Raw genomic sequence first — 16,300 nt, 5'->3', positions numbered from 1 at the left:
TATTGGTACAGCAGTGCCAGGACAGGGGCAGCTTCCAAGTTGGGTGGCTGGGACCCGTGACCACACACACGGACGGGAGTCAGACGCGACTGTCCTGTGTGTGCCTGTTCCTGTGGAGGCGGACAGGCATTCCTGCAGTTGTGGGCTTCCCCTCCATGGGCCAATTGGCCTGACAGCAGTGCAGGGCCAACAGGCGCTTGCCACCTGCTAAGTTCGGCGGTGGGATGCACACCGGAATCGGGACCAATGCTTTGCTGGGGCTGGGTTGCTGGGCAGGTGAGCCCCCCAGGCAGGTGGGGCCCCCGGGCAACTGGCCAGCATGCCCATTTGGTAAGATGGTCCTGCCTCCAGTGGTGACAGCGCGCTGCTGAAAGGGCTTTGTTCTAAGATAAGTTTCACATAATGTGCAAGTATGGGATGCATACTTGCATATTATAATATTGACTTGCAGGGTTTAAAAAAAAAAAAAAAGCAAACAGTTAAGCCGTGGTTTTAACACCCCTTGAACACCCGCCTAACCACAGAAATGCAGCTGCTCAGCACTGTACCCATGCCAAGCAAAGCAAACTTGAAATTGCATGTTGCATTAGGCAGCTGGTACTGCTACAGAACATGACCCATTCAAGTGCATGGTGCCGTGGCAGAACCACTCTGCAACTCTCTCCAATGCACACATATACATTGCGGTGAGCCTGCATTTTGATGGTTAAAGCAAGCGGTGAGTAAGCGACATGTCACCTCCTCACCACCTCACCACCAAACGCAGGCGGCAGTATCGTCCTAAAAATCTGACCGTGCCTGGTTATACCTGAGCAAGGCGAGACTGGGAATAAAATTCAGCCCTGGAAATAATTTCATACCAGCCCCATAGCATTAATGTACCAGCCCAACTGCAAAACATCATTATTATTTTATTGATAAAAGGGAAAATCATGCATTTTAAAGCACATTTGAAGAGTGTATTATAGATAAGACAGATATGAAAGCACATAGAGCTTTATATATATATATATATATATATATATATATATATATATATGAGCAAATTCTGGTTAAAAGTGCTAAAAGTGCAGACATGGTACAGGAGGTGGTCGTAGGCTGTGTGGACATGGTACAGGAGATGTCAGAGGCTGCGGACATGGTACAGGAGATGTCAGAAGCTGCGGACATGGTACAGGAGATGTCCGAGGCTGGGGACATGGTACAAGAGATGTCAGAGGCTGCGGACATGGTACAGGAGATGTCCGAGGCTGCGAATATGGTACAAGAGATGTCCGAGGCTGCGCACATGGTACAGGAGATGTCAGAGGCTGCGGACATGGTACAGGAGATGCAGAGGCTGTGGACATGTTACAAGAGATGTCTGAGGCTGCGCACATGGTACAGGAGATGTCAGAGGCTGCGGACATGGTACAGGAGATGTCCGAGGCTGCGGACATGGTACAAGAGATGTCCGAGGCTGCGGACATGGTACAGGAGATGTCCGAGGCTGCGGACATGTTACAAGAGATGTCCGAGGCTGCGGACATTGTACAGGAGATGTCCGAGGCTGCGGACATGGTACAGGAGATGCAGGGGCTGCAGACATGGCACAGGAGATGCAGAGGCTGTGGACATGGTACAGGAGATGTCAGAGGCTACAGGCATGGTACATAGGGTTGCCACCTCATCCCTTTAAACCAGGACACACATTAATTACACAGGTTCTTTGGCTGATTAAGGTGGTAATTAAACTCACTTAGTGCCTTATGTGCATTATATTAGCCTCAGAACCTGTGTAATTCATGTGTCCTGGTTTAAAGGGATGAGGTGGCAACCCTAATGGTACATGAGATGCAGAGGCTGCGGGCATGGTGCAGGAGATGCAGGGGCTACTGAGGGGCCTTATATTTAAAAATGGCGCTGCCCGGCACCATCATGTTACTGCGCATGCGCCGTCTGCCGGAGAATGGCCAAGCATGTATAGGCTTTCCCGAGCCCTGGCGGCGCATGTGCAGTTGACATGTCGGACTGGCTGCAGCCATTTTTTTAAGGGTGCCACTGCCCTTCAAGCAGCCCCAGTGCAGGGGGACTTACCAGCCTGCCGGGAAATTTCCTGGTATCCTGGTAGGCCAGTACCTGAGCACTCGGGTACCTGTCGCTTGAAAAAGTACAGGAGCAGATTTCAGGCAGATCTGGGCATTTTTGGCTCCATAGACTTTAATGGGAGATCCTGAAAAAACCCAGGAAAACGTGTTGTGTGTGATTTTCCAGAACTCCCATATTTGAAGTCTATGGGACCAAAAACATGCAATCCTACCTCAAAGAAGCTTCTGTACAGCATATTCTGAAAAAATGGCACGGACAGATTTTGCAAAAAAAAAAGTGTTCTAAGCTCTAAAAGTGGTGCAGCGCGTGCCAAATGCATGTACCTGAACTTGTACTTAATTTGGCGCCAGCTGTTTCACTTTTATAACGCATACAAAACACTTTCACTAAATCTGTCGCCAGTCTCTGTACGCTAAAAAAGAGTTGGCCGATTAGCTTCACTTTCGCAAAAAAAAAAAAGTAAAAATCATCTTTTTAGGCCAATTTGTGTTCTGCCACATATTTGTTAAAAAAATGCCAATAGGCGTATTTTGGTTTGCCGAAAAGTTATCGTGTCTACAAACTAGGGGAAAGATTTATGTAAATTTTTATTATTATTTTTTTTAATAGTAATGGCGGCGATCTGCGGGTTTTAGCGGGACGTGACATTGCGGCGGACAGTTCGGAACCCTAACTGACATTTTTTACACTTTTGGGGGGACCAGTGACATTACTACAGTAATCAGTGCTAAGAAAAATGCACTGTTACTGTAATAATGACACTGGCAGGGACGGGGTTATCTCAGGGGTGATCAAAGGGTTAAGTGTGTGCCTAGGGGGTGTTTTCTAACTGTATGTGGGAGGGACTTGTGGAATCAACACAGAGACCTGTGATCCTATATAGAAGGATCACAGGAGATTTGTGTTCATTCCAGAGAGAACAACGGTCTGCAGTGTTTACAACAGCTGACTGTCGTTCTCTCTCAGCGGGGAGCGATCGCGGGTGCCCGGCAGATATTGCAGCCACCGGCCCCATGGATTGGCTTCCATGCTGCCTCACGGGGGCGGACGCACGTCCCCAGAAGCGCTCCCGCGAGCTGCCGTACCTGTACTGAGCCAGCCTGCTACAGTAGATCGTTGTGGCCCAAGTCGTTGTGACTTTGAAAAGGGTTCCTGCACTATTTTTTTGAGATTTCATTGCAACTTGCATAGACTTCCGTTCCGTAAAGCTGCAATGAAATTGGAGATGCAAATTGCACTGATCTGCGGCTTTGAAGTAGCGTGATTTCAAAGCCGCACGGGTGTGAACCAGGGCTTAATTACCAATCATTGGCAGGTAAAAGAGTTCATGTCTATTATTTCAAACTGTGTGTTTAGCTGTTGGGTTTTAAACTAAAAGGTAACTATTAGAATGAAACCCCATTCACACTAGTGTAGCACGACATCAGGCATTTTTTTTTGCACACTGACGCACTTCGCACTTAAGGCGGCCGATTCATTTTAATGGGATGCCCTATGCATTACAAATGCGGCAAAGATGTTCATGCGCCTTCATTTCCACACATTCTTTGCATGTTTAACCACTTGCCGACGTCACTAGCCTGTGAGGTACGTCCGGTACGTCACTAGCCTGTGAGGCTCTGGGGAGCGAGCGCGCCGCCGGAGGCACGCTCCCACTCCCGCGTGGTCACGGACCCCCCCGTGCGAGTGACCGGCGGACCCGATGTCCGCTGGTGACTCATCGATCGTCGGGGGAGAGGGAGAAAGGCAGGCGGCCAGTGTAAACAAGCTGCCTGTCATTCTCCCCTGTGTAGGAACACTGATCATACGGTTCTACTATGTAGGACCGTTGATCATTGGTCCTACAGCTCTAGCCACAGCCAATCACAGTTAGAATCACGCCCCTAGGGACACACACAGCCCCTCCCTCTCAAATAAAGTTAACCCCTTCACTGCCAGTGTAATTTTACAGTAACAGTGCATATGTATAGCACTGATTACTGTAGAAATGTCACTGGTAACCCCAAAAATGTCAGTCAAGGGTCCGATCTGTCCGCCGCAATGTCGCAGTACCGCAAAAAAAAATCGCAGATCGCCGCCATTACGCGGTAAAAAGAAAACAACAAAAATGACAAAAATCTTTCCCTTTGTTAGTAAACGCGATAACTTTTGCGCAAACCAATCAAAATACGCTTTTTGCGATTTTTTTTTTACCAAACATAGGTAGCATAAAACAAATTGGCCGAAAATGTTAAAAAATTTAGATTTTTACATTTTTTTTGGGAGGGAATTTCATATAAAAAAATTTAAAAAATATTATTTTTGCAAAATTGACGCTTTTTTTTGTTTATAGCGCAAAAAGTAAAAATTCGCACAGGTGATCAAATACCACCAAAAGAAAGCTCTGTTTGTGGGAAAAAAAGGACGTCAAATTCGTTTAGGTACAGCATCGCAGGACCGCGCAATTGTCCGTTAAAGTCACGCAGTGCCGAATCGCAAAATACCCCCTGGTCTTTCAGCAGCCAAATCCTCCGGGGCTAAAGTGGTTAAGCACCTAGGAATGCGCTTTTTTGCCTTTGCCAATGTAAAGCACTGCAACCACGCTTTTCGTGTATGCCTATTTTTGCGTGTGTTGTGGCGCCCTGCTAGTGTGAATGGAGGGGTTAAAGGGAATAAATATGGAGTTTAGGATTTGGTGTTTATGAATGGAAATGGTTAGATTCCTATCGCAGGGTTTGTAGGGCCCGGAGGCGAAACAGTCAACCGCCTTCCTTCTTTGATGTTGGCTTAGAAAGCAATAAGTCAGGCGAGGATCTGCAGCCTAGGTGCCAAAGACGAAGACATCAATTGTTCTCCCGGCCTCATCCCTGCAGAGCTGGGCTGGCACTTTTCAGAATGTGCGCCGTCAGGACGCCCCGCGTTCAGTACAATGTAATATTGCTTCGCAGCCAATCCTGATCTCTCGGGTCGTTTTTCCGTAATTGCTCTTGTCAGTAACTTTATCATCTTTTTTTATAGTATCGCAATGTTCGCACTGCAGCTGCTTCAATGCAATGTAACAAATGGTGGCTACAAACACTTCGATAGACGATCGATTTATTTTCCGATCAATCTCTTCCGATAGCAATAATTGATCTATAGACAAAAACTCACATGCAGTATATTGTCAAAAATATTGGGACACCTGCCTTTACAGGCACATGAACTTTAACCACTTCAGCTCCGTGATGACCAGGCCATTTTTTGCGATTCGGCACTGCGTTACTTTAACGAAAAATTGCGCGGTTGTGCGGCGCTGTACCATATACAATTGATATTCTTTCCCCCCCCCCACAAATAGAGCTTTCTTTTAGTGGTATTTGATCACCTCTGCGGTTTTTAGATTTTGCGCTATAAACAAAAAAAGAGCGACAATTTTGAAAAAAAAAAAAAAAAACACAATATTTTTTACTTTCTGCTATAAAATATTCCCAATAAAAAAAAATAAAAAAATCCAAATTTTTTATCAGTTTAGGCCAATTTGTATTCTGCTACATATTTTTGGTAAAAAAAAATCCCAAGAAGCGTATTTTAATTGGTTTGCGCAAAAGTTATAGCGTTTACAAACTACTGGAAAGATTTTTGGACTTTTTATTTTTTATTTATTTTTTATTAGTAATGGCAACAATCTGTGATTTTTAGCAGGACTGCGACATTGCTACAGACAGATCGGACCCCTAACTGACATTTTTGACACTTTTTGAGGACCAGTGACAATAATACAGTAATCAGTGCTAAATAATATGCACTGTTACTGTATAAATGACACTGGCAGGGATGGGGTTAATACTGGGGGTGACCAAGGGGTTAATGTATGCCTAATAATGCTTTCTGACTGTGTGTGTGTGGGGGGGGGGGTTATGTGACAGGCACAGAGCTTAGCTGAAACTCCTGATCTCTCCCTGCCTGTCTGACAGAAGACTCGCCTGCTTTGTTTACATAAGCAGGCGGGTCTTCTGTCAGTTTCTCGTTTCTCTGACGATTGTGGGAGGCCGGCAGCGATTGCCGCCGCTCCTCCTGCGGCCAGCCTCCCGCTGTGTCTAAACACTGCCGAGATCACGTGCACGAAATCACGTGGATATATGTGATTTTGCGCAGCCGAGCCACCCTACCGCAGTATATCTGCAGTGGCGGTCGGCAACTGGTTAATGGCATCCCAGTCTTATGCCTCGTACACACGATCAGATAACTGTATGAGAAAAAATCACTTTCGAACTGATCGCACGATAATCTGATCGTTGGTACACAGCTTTCGACAGCCAATCACCACATTTCGTCAAACACAAAAACTTTTGTCATACGATAGCCTAGCAAACGACAATCATTTAATCATTACAGTATGCGTTCGCTAAAAATCAATAGACAAAGACCGCACATGATCAGAAACTCGAAAATAACCAGGAAAACGCCTGGCTGCCATTGTTTCTTGTTGCACTCTCCGATACATAGCTATGCAACCAGGAAGATTTTCCAGAATCGTACGAAAAAAAAACGTACATTTAGTACGCATTGTTGAATTCGATACTAGTATCATGCAACAAAATGCGAACGATAAGTCGTCCGATTATCTGATTGTATGTACGAGGCATTAGTCCGTAGGGTTCAATATTGAGTTGACATGAGGAAATACTACCAAGCTATTCAACTGGGAAGAGTGATTGACTGGTGCCGTCATGGGAAATATAAGACATGGCCAAACTTAGAGCAGGCACAATGTGAGATCTTATTGAAAAGAGCTCCATGGTGCTATAAAACTATACCAGCATCCATGAAGAATCATCCTATTATAGGAAACACAATTAAAATATGCGCGAAAATATTCAAACAGGAAAAACTTATACGGGAGAATTCCATCCTGTATCCAGTCTTGGGTAACCCCCACTTTGAGATAGGATATCAGGATAAGAAATTTAAGACATTAGCAGAGAGAGGAATATTCCAGATATCAGATTTCATCTCAGAGACAGGATGGGTAACCATGGAGGAACTAACAAGTGTCTCAGGCCATTTTGGCCTAGATTTATGGAGAGCATTTCAATTACGCCACTTTCTAGGGACGTTGCAGATGCCTTCTCAGGGGGACAAAATTGTATTACCTTTTGAAAAAATATGTATCCAGAATGGGATTTTGGAACATACTATATCAAAATTGTACTCCCTGATAATGACATCAGCAGAACGGCGAAAACTTCCGTTCCTGAGGGAATGGGAAAGGGAAATGGGTACCATATTTTCAACAGAACAAGAAAATCAAATAATTAAGTCAGTATTTTCAACTTCAATGTGTGTGAGAATTCAAGAACTGAATTATAAGATCTTTACCAGATGGTATTATACCCCAGTTAAATTGAATAAAATTTCTGTAACAAATACTGACCGCTGCTGGAGATGTGGAGCGGGGAGAGGGACAATGCTTCATGTATTCTGGACATGTCCTGAACTAGAGGTGTTTTGGGAACAGATCTGGAGGACAATACAGAAGATTATGAAATGCAATTTTCTTAAAGAACCATCTCTCTTTCTGCTCCACGCCCCCAGTAAACCGGTGCAAAATTATAGAAAATCTATTATGCCCCATCTAGTTAACGCAGCAAAGATATGCATACCCCTTAGATGGAGAGAGACTGAGCCACCTAATATAAACATGTGGATGAGGAAAGTGGAGGAGATAAGCAGCCTGGAGAAACTGGTTCTATCAGCCCGCCAACAAACGGATAAATATGAGAAGAAATGGAAACAGTGGATAGATTATACTAATTCAGAGGAAGGCCAATCCGTAATCATAGAGCAAGAACCAGCCCATTAGCATACAGAAAATAGATAAATTAGAATAACAGAGTATTAACTATCCTTTTTTTTTTTTTTTTTTTTTTTTTTTGTAGTTTGTCTGTTGTTAGGACCTCGGAGGAGAGGGGGGAAGGGAAAAGAGGGAAAAGATAAGGAAAAAGGGGAGATTTGGGTTCAGTTATAGAATATTATGAAAGATATTTGTCCCGAATACGGGACATAGATGTTTTGTATATTATAATTTTGGAAGTTAACATGTATTAAATGTTTATGTAACTGAATTTAAAGAAATAAAGATATAATTTGAAAAAAAAAATATTGAGTTGACCCGCCCTTTGTAGCTATAACATCTTCAACTCTTCTGGGAAGGCTGTCCACAAGGTTTATTAGTGTGTCTATGGGAATGTTTGACCATTCTTCCAGAAGTGCATTTGTGAGGTCAGGCACTGAAGTCTCCGCTCTAATTCATCCCAAAGGTGTTCTATTGGGTTGAGGCCAGGACTCTGTGCAGGCCAATCAAGTTTCTCCACCCCAAACTCACTCATCCATGTGTTTATGGACCACAATCCACAATGAATCGCTCTTCAGAGGGAAATGCTAGTGTAAACGGACCCTAAAGAAAGAATACAGTTACAATACAATTCACAATGTTATTATGTCCTTACCTCTGCAGTATATTTTTTAATTCCAAAAGTATAAAAATTCTCCTATGAGTTTTGCCTCCTTGTACATCTTCAAAAAAGAAATCCACTTTGGGGGCACTTATGGCTTGAGCAAATATATTTTTTTAGCACAAATCCAAAGTTACATACAATGAAAACATCAACCAAGGACTGTTTTGTGTGTTAGCCACATGATGAAACGCGTAAAAATTGTTGTTGACCAATGATTTAGTTGTTTTAATTGTGGATTTGTGCTAATGAAGATATGATCAAGCAGTGATGGCCCCTGATATGGATTTTTTTTTAAATTGAGGATGGGGATGAGCCTACATTTGTATGGAACCGGGTTTGGAACCAGGAAAGAAAAAATATAAGCAGATTAAACTTTGGCCTCTGGAGGAGCTCCAGTTTGGGCCAAAAAAAATGAATAGTGAGCAGCTACAAATACTGTAGCTGCTGACTTTTATTATAAGGACACTTACCTGTCCAAGGATCCAGCGATGTTGGCACTCCAAGCCGATTCCTCAATCAGGTGCAGGCGCCAGCATCTTCACTGAGCGAAACCGCCAGTGCCCGGATCGCATGGTTGTTCATACCCCAGTGATCCGGTTCAGGCAAATGCACTGCATTCTGTTAGCTCTTTTTCTGAAGTCTTTATCTTTTAATTGACAAACGCAGCAGATCGCATGAACACAATGCGATTGCAAAGCGGTGCTGGAAACGCACAGAAATCGCTGCGTTTCCCGCACCCCATCAGTATGAACCGGGCCTAACAAAATGGGATTTTTGAGTAAAATCCATTTCTCTAATGTTCATTGACGGACACAGCTCCTGATCTTCTTAACCATTTTCTTAACCATTGGGTTATACTGCCCCCTACAGGAGAAGGACACTAGACAGGAAAAAAAAGTCTGGCTATGCCTATGGGCAGTCCCAGGAGGTATACTCCCTCTCTCTGCTATAGGTACTAAGTTTTGTTACAAGCAGTGTCAGAAAAAATTACAACTCCACAGAGGGTTGGGTGCTCTGTCCATCAATGAACATCAGAGAAATGGATTTTATGGTAATTCAAAAATCCCATCTTCTCTTTCGTTCATTGGTGGACACAGCTCCTGATCTTCTTAACCATTGGGACATCCCAAAGCAGTGTTAAACTTGAGGGGTGGGATCACCGAAAAATAAATTTGCAAGGCTAAACTATAGCCAACCAGGTAAACCGGAGCTCAACCAAAACAACTGGAGCCCACCTGAAAAGAACAATACACCCTCAAAGAGGATCAGGTTCTCTAAACAGCAGCCTGCAAAACCTTGCGGCCAAAGGAAGCATCCGCAGATGCCAACACATCCACTTTATAGAACTTTGTGAAAGTGTGCACCGACAACCAGATGGCCTGATGACGGATGGCCCAGGAGGCACTGGGCGCCCGAGTAGAGTGCGCCTTGTCAGGGAAAGGAGGAACCTGACCCTTGATGGAATAGGCCTGAATCACAGTCTGTCTGATCCATCTGGAAATGATCGCAGAGGAAGTGGACAACTCTTTCTGAGGCCTATCCGTGAGCACAAATAGTGAGTCTGACTTCCTAAACGACTCCGTAGCTGCCAGGTACACCCCAATGGCCTGGACCACATCCAAGGCATGCAAAGCAATTTCCTTTGGATGTTTTGGCCGGGCACACACAGAAGGCATCACAGTGTCTTCATTCAAATGAAAATCAGAGACAACCTTTGGAAGGAACGTCAGACAGGGGTGAAGAACCACCTTATCTCTGTGAACCACCAAGTAAGGTGAACCACAGCATAACGCCACCAATTCCGACACCCTGCGCACAGAGGTGATAGCCACCAAAAAGGCCACCTTCTGGGACAGCGTAAGCAGGGGAAACTCCCAAATATTCTCAAAAGTAGGCTTATGGAGGACTGAAAGCACAAAATTGAGGTCCTAAGGCAGCAACGGAGACCGCACTGAAGGAGCCAAGTGCCTAACTCCCTCAAGAAAAATATTCACCTGGGAGTGTGTGGCCAAGGGCCGTTGAACAAAGACCACTAAGACCAACACCTGGCCCTTGATAGTACTCAAAGCCAGTTTCTGCTTGAAGGAAGGTCAAGATCCGAGCCAGCGAAAAAGAGCGAGGATGAAACCCAAGAGACTCACACCACACAATGTATGTCTTCCACGTACGATGGTAGATCTTACTAGAAGTAGATTTCCTAGCTTTGCCCAGCAGAAGCGCCGGAGAACGAAGCTATCATATCAGGGACTCATTTGTTTCCCGGCTCAGCCGGAACTGACTGTCTAGAGACCGCTGATTCTTGTCCCATTTGCCCAGAATCTTCCTTGCAGGGACCTCGTATGGAACTGTGCAAACGGAACCGCCTCTAAGGTAGACACTATCAGAGCCAGCACCCGCATGCAAGTCTGGAGGGATGACCATCTGCTGGACAGCAGGAGAGGAATTGCAGCCTGCAATTTCTGGAGTTTGTCCAGAGGAAGAAGCACTCTGGCTAAGGCCGAGTCCAGAGTCAGACCCAGATAGTCCAGCTTTGTGGACGGAACCAGAGCAGATTTCTGAAAATTAAGAATCCAGCCGAGCTGCCGTTAGAGTTCGTATGGTGATCTCCAGGTTTTCCACCAGAGCAGTAGGAGACTCCGCTCGCAGAAGGAGGTCGTCCATGTAGCCCAGTACCACTATCCCCCATTGGCATTAACAATGCTAGCACTGGGGCTAACACTTTGTGACGATCCGAGGAGCAGAGGCCAGACCAAAGGGTAATGCCACAAACTGATAATGCTCCTCTCCCACGGCAAAGCGGAGGAAGCGCTGGTGACCGGCACATATTGGAATGTGAAGGTAAGCATCCTTGATTTCGATAGAGGCAAGAAAATCCCCCTGATGCAGGGATGCCACCACCGTGCGAATGGACTCCATTCTGAACCTCTGCACCCGCACAAAGCAGCTCAGTGCCTTGAGGTCCAGTATTGGACGCACCTTGCCTTCCTTCCTTGGAACTGTAAACAGGTTTGAATAAAAACCTTGAAAACGTTCCAATGTCGGAACCGGGACAATCACCCCTTGAAGTAACAGGTCTTGCACCTCCCCAAACAGACCCTGAAAGCAGTCTGGGGACAGGTTGGAAGGAAAGAACCTTGCCGGGGGGGTTAGAGCGAAACTCGATCTTGTAGCCGGACCATATTACTTCATGGACCCACTTGTCTAGTACCAGGGAAGTTCACAGGTCCGGAAACCAGAAAATGGAACAGGCAGGAAGGGGGGCCCCAGGCAGAAGCCCCCCACCAGCTACAGCCCCTCCCACAGCCGATCGCCCGGTCGCCGGCAGCACACCCCTACCCCCCCATTGCCAGCACAGCACCCTGCCCCTACCCCAGGAAGTGGACCAGGCCACCCCACAGCCCCAGTGCAAGTGAAGCAGGGAGGGGGGTGGGGGTGAGATGGCCCACAGGGATCACTATGAGGAGGGGTGCCCAACGGGAAGGAGGGGAACCCTGGGGTCCGACCATCCCAAGGAAGGGCCCACGTCCACCCCAAAACCCTCCAGGGGGAGAGGGGAGACAGTTACTTACCATACCAGGAATCAGGCGGGTACCGCTCCAGACAGAACTTCCTCTCCTTAGAAATGGGGGGGCTGCGACTAGGGCCGAGACCCTGTCGTATGCGACCTCGCGAGGTCAGACTGGGGTCACCACTGGATCTAGATTATCCAGCCCGTTGCACAGTTGATTTGTAGATCTCACAGGAAAAAAAACAGGAGAAAAAAACTATATAAAAATAAAACCTTTGCCAGGACCAGAGATACCAGCAAGGAACTAGGTCCTTACTCCTGACTAGGCAGAAAAAAAGAGTACCTATAGCAGAGAGGGAGTATACCCCCTGGGACTGTCCATAGGCATAGCCAGACTTTTTTTCTGCCTAGTGTCCTACTCCTGTAGGGGGCAGTAAACCCAATGGTTTAGAAGATTAGGAGCTGTGTCGATGAACAAAAGAGAAATATAATAGAAGATTAAGCAATGGAGCCTAGCTTCAGGCAAATTAAGTTAGAAAATGGTTAGAAGGCCTGTAGGAAGATTTAAAGTCTCTGTTTTCTTGTGCATACAGACTGACAACCCCAATGATGAGCCTGATCGATTGAGCAATCGGCTGTTGCAGTATGACCCCGTCAGTGATAAGTGGAGGCAGCTGGCTCCCATGAAGTATTCCAAATATCGCTTCAGTGTGGCCATCCTGAACGGAGAAATATTTGTATTAGGTAAGTGTGGGGTAAAATAAATGAAGGATGTAAGGTTTTTTTTTGTTTATTGTATATCATAAAACAAAACCAACAACTACACAACACGCTGAGCACATCATACAACACAGAGTTCCATTTGGGCTTGGCCACTCATGGGATACGACTGATATGGAAACGGTGAATAACAGTTTACATTGTACATATGTCTCATTCCAATTAGCACCACAGTATGTGCCCCAGACAACTACAATGTAGGACTAAAAATTGGTATTCAGCCCTACTACATGAGTAGCAACACTCGAGTAGCAGCAACCAAGAGATCTAAAAAAAGTTCCTATGGGCTTGTGGGAGTGTTTGAAGCTGTGGAAGGCTCCGCCAACCACCTAGACCAAACCCTATCATATTTATGGGGGCATCCCCTGTTGGCGAAAGTGTCTCTGTACAATGGCAGGCTGTTATTAATCAGTTGTTTCCAGAATGAAAGTGGGGGGGGGGGGCATAGTTTTTTTTCCAATGGAGAGCAATAGCTTTACTAGCATAAAAAAATGCAACACCCGCAAACAAACGCTCCGCCCATGTGGGCAAAATAGGTTCCACCAGTCCAAAAAGGTTACTACCTCCTCCCAAAATCCAGCAACCAGTGGACAGGTCCAAAAAACACAACCAAGAGATGTAAATAAAGTTCTTATTGGCTTGTGGGAGTGTTCAAAGCTGTGGAAGACTCCGCCAACCACCTAGACCAAACCCTATCATATTTATGGGGGCATCCACTGTTGGCGAAAGTGTCTCTGTACAATGGCAGGCTGTTATTAATCAGTTGTTTCCAGAATGAAAGTGGGGGGGGGGGGGGGCATAGTTTTTTTCCAATGGATCCAATAGCTTTCCTAGCATAAAAAAATGCAAAACTCGCCAACAAATGCTCCGCCCGTGCGGGAAAAATAGGTTCTACCAGTCCCAGCATACATACAGACATCGAAGTTTGCAAGGGAAAGGAGACAAAGGAGTTCAAAAAGGTTACTACCACCTCCCAAATTCCAGCAACCAGTGGGCAGGTCCAAAAAATATGTGAGAAATCCCCTGGGGTCTCACCACACCACCAGCACTCAGAAGGGAGTGTGGAGTTCATTTTGTGAAGTCTATACGGTGTGAAATATGCCCGGTGCACCACTTTAAATTGTATTAAATGGTCCCCCAGGGAGACCAGGGATCGGAAGGGGAAGTCCCGCACATTGTCCCAGTCATCATCGTCCAGATCTGGTTTGTCTCGCTGCGAAGACAGCAACAATTCTGAGCTCAATGTGCGAACTTGGCGCTCTATTGACTGCAGTACGGATCAGGCCGCACACCCAAGATTCTCATTTACTGGAGCATCTGGTATGAAAGTAGACGTTGAACATGACAACCGCTTGGCATACGTAGAATTATTTCTGACCGATGAGGTTATTGAAAAAATAGTTACTGAGACAAACCGGTACAAAGAGCAACGATTAGCTACTCTGCATTGGAAGTTTTCAAGAAGCAGAAAATGGGAACCACTGACCAAAGATGACATTTGGAAATTTCTGGGCCTAATACTTCAGGGAGTGGTGGGGAAACCCTTGCAGAAGTGGTATTGGACAACTAATACATTACTTGCCACTCCATTCTTTGGCAAGTTCATGTCAGAGTACAGATTTTCCCTGATCATTAAATATTTACACTTTGAAAATAACAAAGAATTTGATGAAACTTCTCATCTTGCACAAAAACTAAAGAAAATTTTGGGAAGCGTCTCAAATGATTCTAAAGAATTTCCAACGGAGCTATGTGCCAGAAAGAGACATTAGCATAATGAAAGTCTAATGGCCTGCAAGGCTCAGCAGAGTACAATACATTGCATCAAAGAGGGCACGATTTGGTGTAAAATCCTACATGCTATGCGAATCGTCAACTGGCTACATTTGGAATTCAGTCATATACACTGGAAAAGAACAAAATTCAATCCAAAATACAGCAACTAAGGAATGGCAACATCTTCCGTTCTTTCACTCATTGAGCCATTGTTAAATCAGGGCTATTGTGTAACAAGTGACAACTTTTATACATCTCCTGAACTTTATGAGTTTCTTCTGCAAAACAAATCAGATGCCTATAGGGCTAACCAGCGCGACATGCCACCAACGTTTGGCAATAAGAAGCTGAAGACTGGAGAAATGGTTGCCTGGCAGAAAGGCAAAATGATGGCACTGCGATGGCATGACAAGAAAGATGTGTGCCTAATGAGTAGAGTTCATAATACCTCCACTGTTAGGGTACGCATGAAAGGTGGGAAAGAAATCATGAAGTCACAAGTAGTGATAGACTACAACAAAACCATGGGAGGTGTCGACAGAGCCGACCAAGCAAGGACATTCTACCCAGAAATGAGGAAACAGCAAAAGAAGTACTACAAGAAGATCTTCAGACATCTTCTTGAGCAATGCTTGTGGAATGCCTACATTCTGCTAAAAAAAAAAGAAAGTCAAGCCTATGATTCATTCTGACTTTATTTGGAAAGTTGCCAAACGTATCTTCGTGAACCACCAAACACCATCAATGGCTGTGAATAGAGCTGAACGTTGTGCTGTTGGCATTGTCAACCCGGAACAGCTGACTGGTCATCACTTCATGGGCTACATCCCACCAACTGAGAAAAAGTCAGCACCTACAAGGATGTGCGTGGTTTGTTGCTCGGAGATGACAGTGGAAAGAAAATCAGAAAGGAAACCAGGTTCCTGATTGTGACGTCGGACATGTTTCAAAATGTTTCATACCCGGGATGTTTACTAAACCAATATGCCGTGTCTAGTATTACAGTGACTAGTAATATTGCACCCTTGTTTGGGCAAATGTCAGTGTTTTTGGTTTGATTACATTATTGAATTACATTTATTATTATCATATTATAATTTATGATTTCGTGTTTAAAACTTTATCATACCCGGGATGTCTACTAGACTCTTGTTTGGACAGATTTAAGTGAGTTATTCCTAAGAATTACAGGCCTACAATATAAAACAACAAATTTCCATGCAAAACAATGTACCCATTTAACCCCGTACACACGTACCGATTGTCGGCCGACCGTTCAGCCATCTTTTGTTCGGTGCTGTTTTGATGGTTGAAAAGTGCTCAAGACTGCACACGAATTTTGTCGGCCAACAACAACCAACTGCAGAAGTGATGTCATGTTCTGGTTTACTTTTCGTGTGTTTTTTCTTCTCTGAGCATGCCCAGTCTTGATCATCACATTTTTGTCGGCCGAAATCTGTACTGACTGACGAACAATGGGCCGTTCTTTGTTGGCCAACAAAAATTTTATAGCCTGCACACCAGATTTTGTTCGGCCGAAAAGTCGCAGTTGGTTGTCGGAAGCATCATACTAACAAGCCGACAATCGGCTGATCGGACGTTGGCCGAAAATTTACGGCCGACAATCGGTACGTGTGTACGGGGCTTAAGACATGCAAAAATACTGACA

At 45.1% G+C, this 16,300-nt stretch overlaps 1 protein-coding gene across 3 annotated transcripts in view; it reads left to right on the top strand.

The window, feature by feature from the left end:
• Positions 1-16,300, top strand: part of KBTBD12 (kelch repeat and BTB domain containing 12) — a 152,728-nt gene that overhangs the window by 51,846 nt on the left and 84,582 nt on the right. For all 3 annotated transcript variants that reach the window (XM_082265984.1, XM_082265982.1, XM_082265983.1), the window contains exon 4: positions 12,669-12,819. In XM_082265984.1, the coding sequence (XP_082122110.1) occupies positions 12,669-12,819 (151 nt within the window). The remainder of the gene's footprint in view (positions 1-12,668; positions 12,820-16,300) is intronic.

Source organism: Pelophylax lessonae, assembly GCF_965119305.1.
Source record: "Pelophylax lessonae genome assembly, chromosome: 8".
Lineage (NCBI taxonomy): Eukaryota > Metazoa > Chordata > Amphibia > Anura > Ranidae > Pelophylax > Pelophylax lessonae.
The sequence above is the reverse complement of the archived record's forward strand: the minus strand, read 5'-3'. Positions and strand labels throughout refer to the sequence as shown.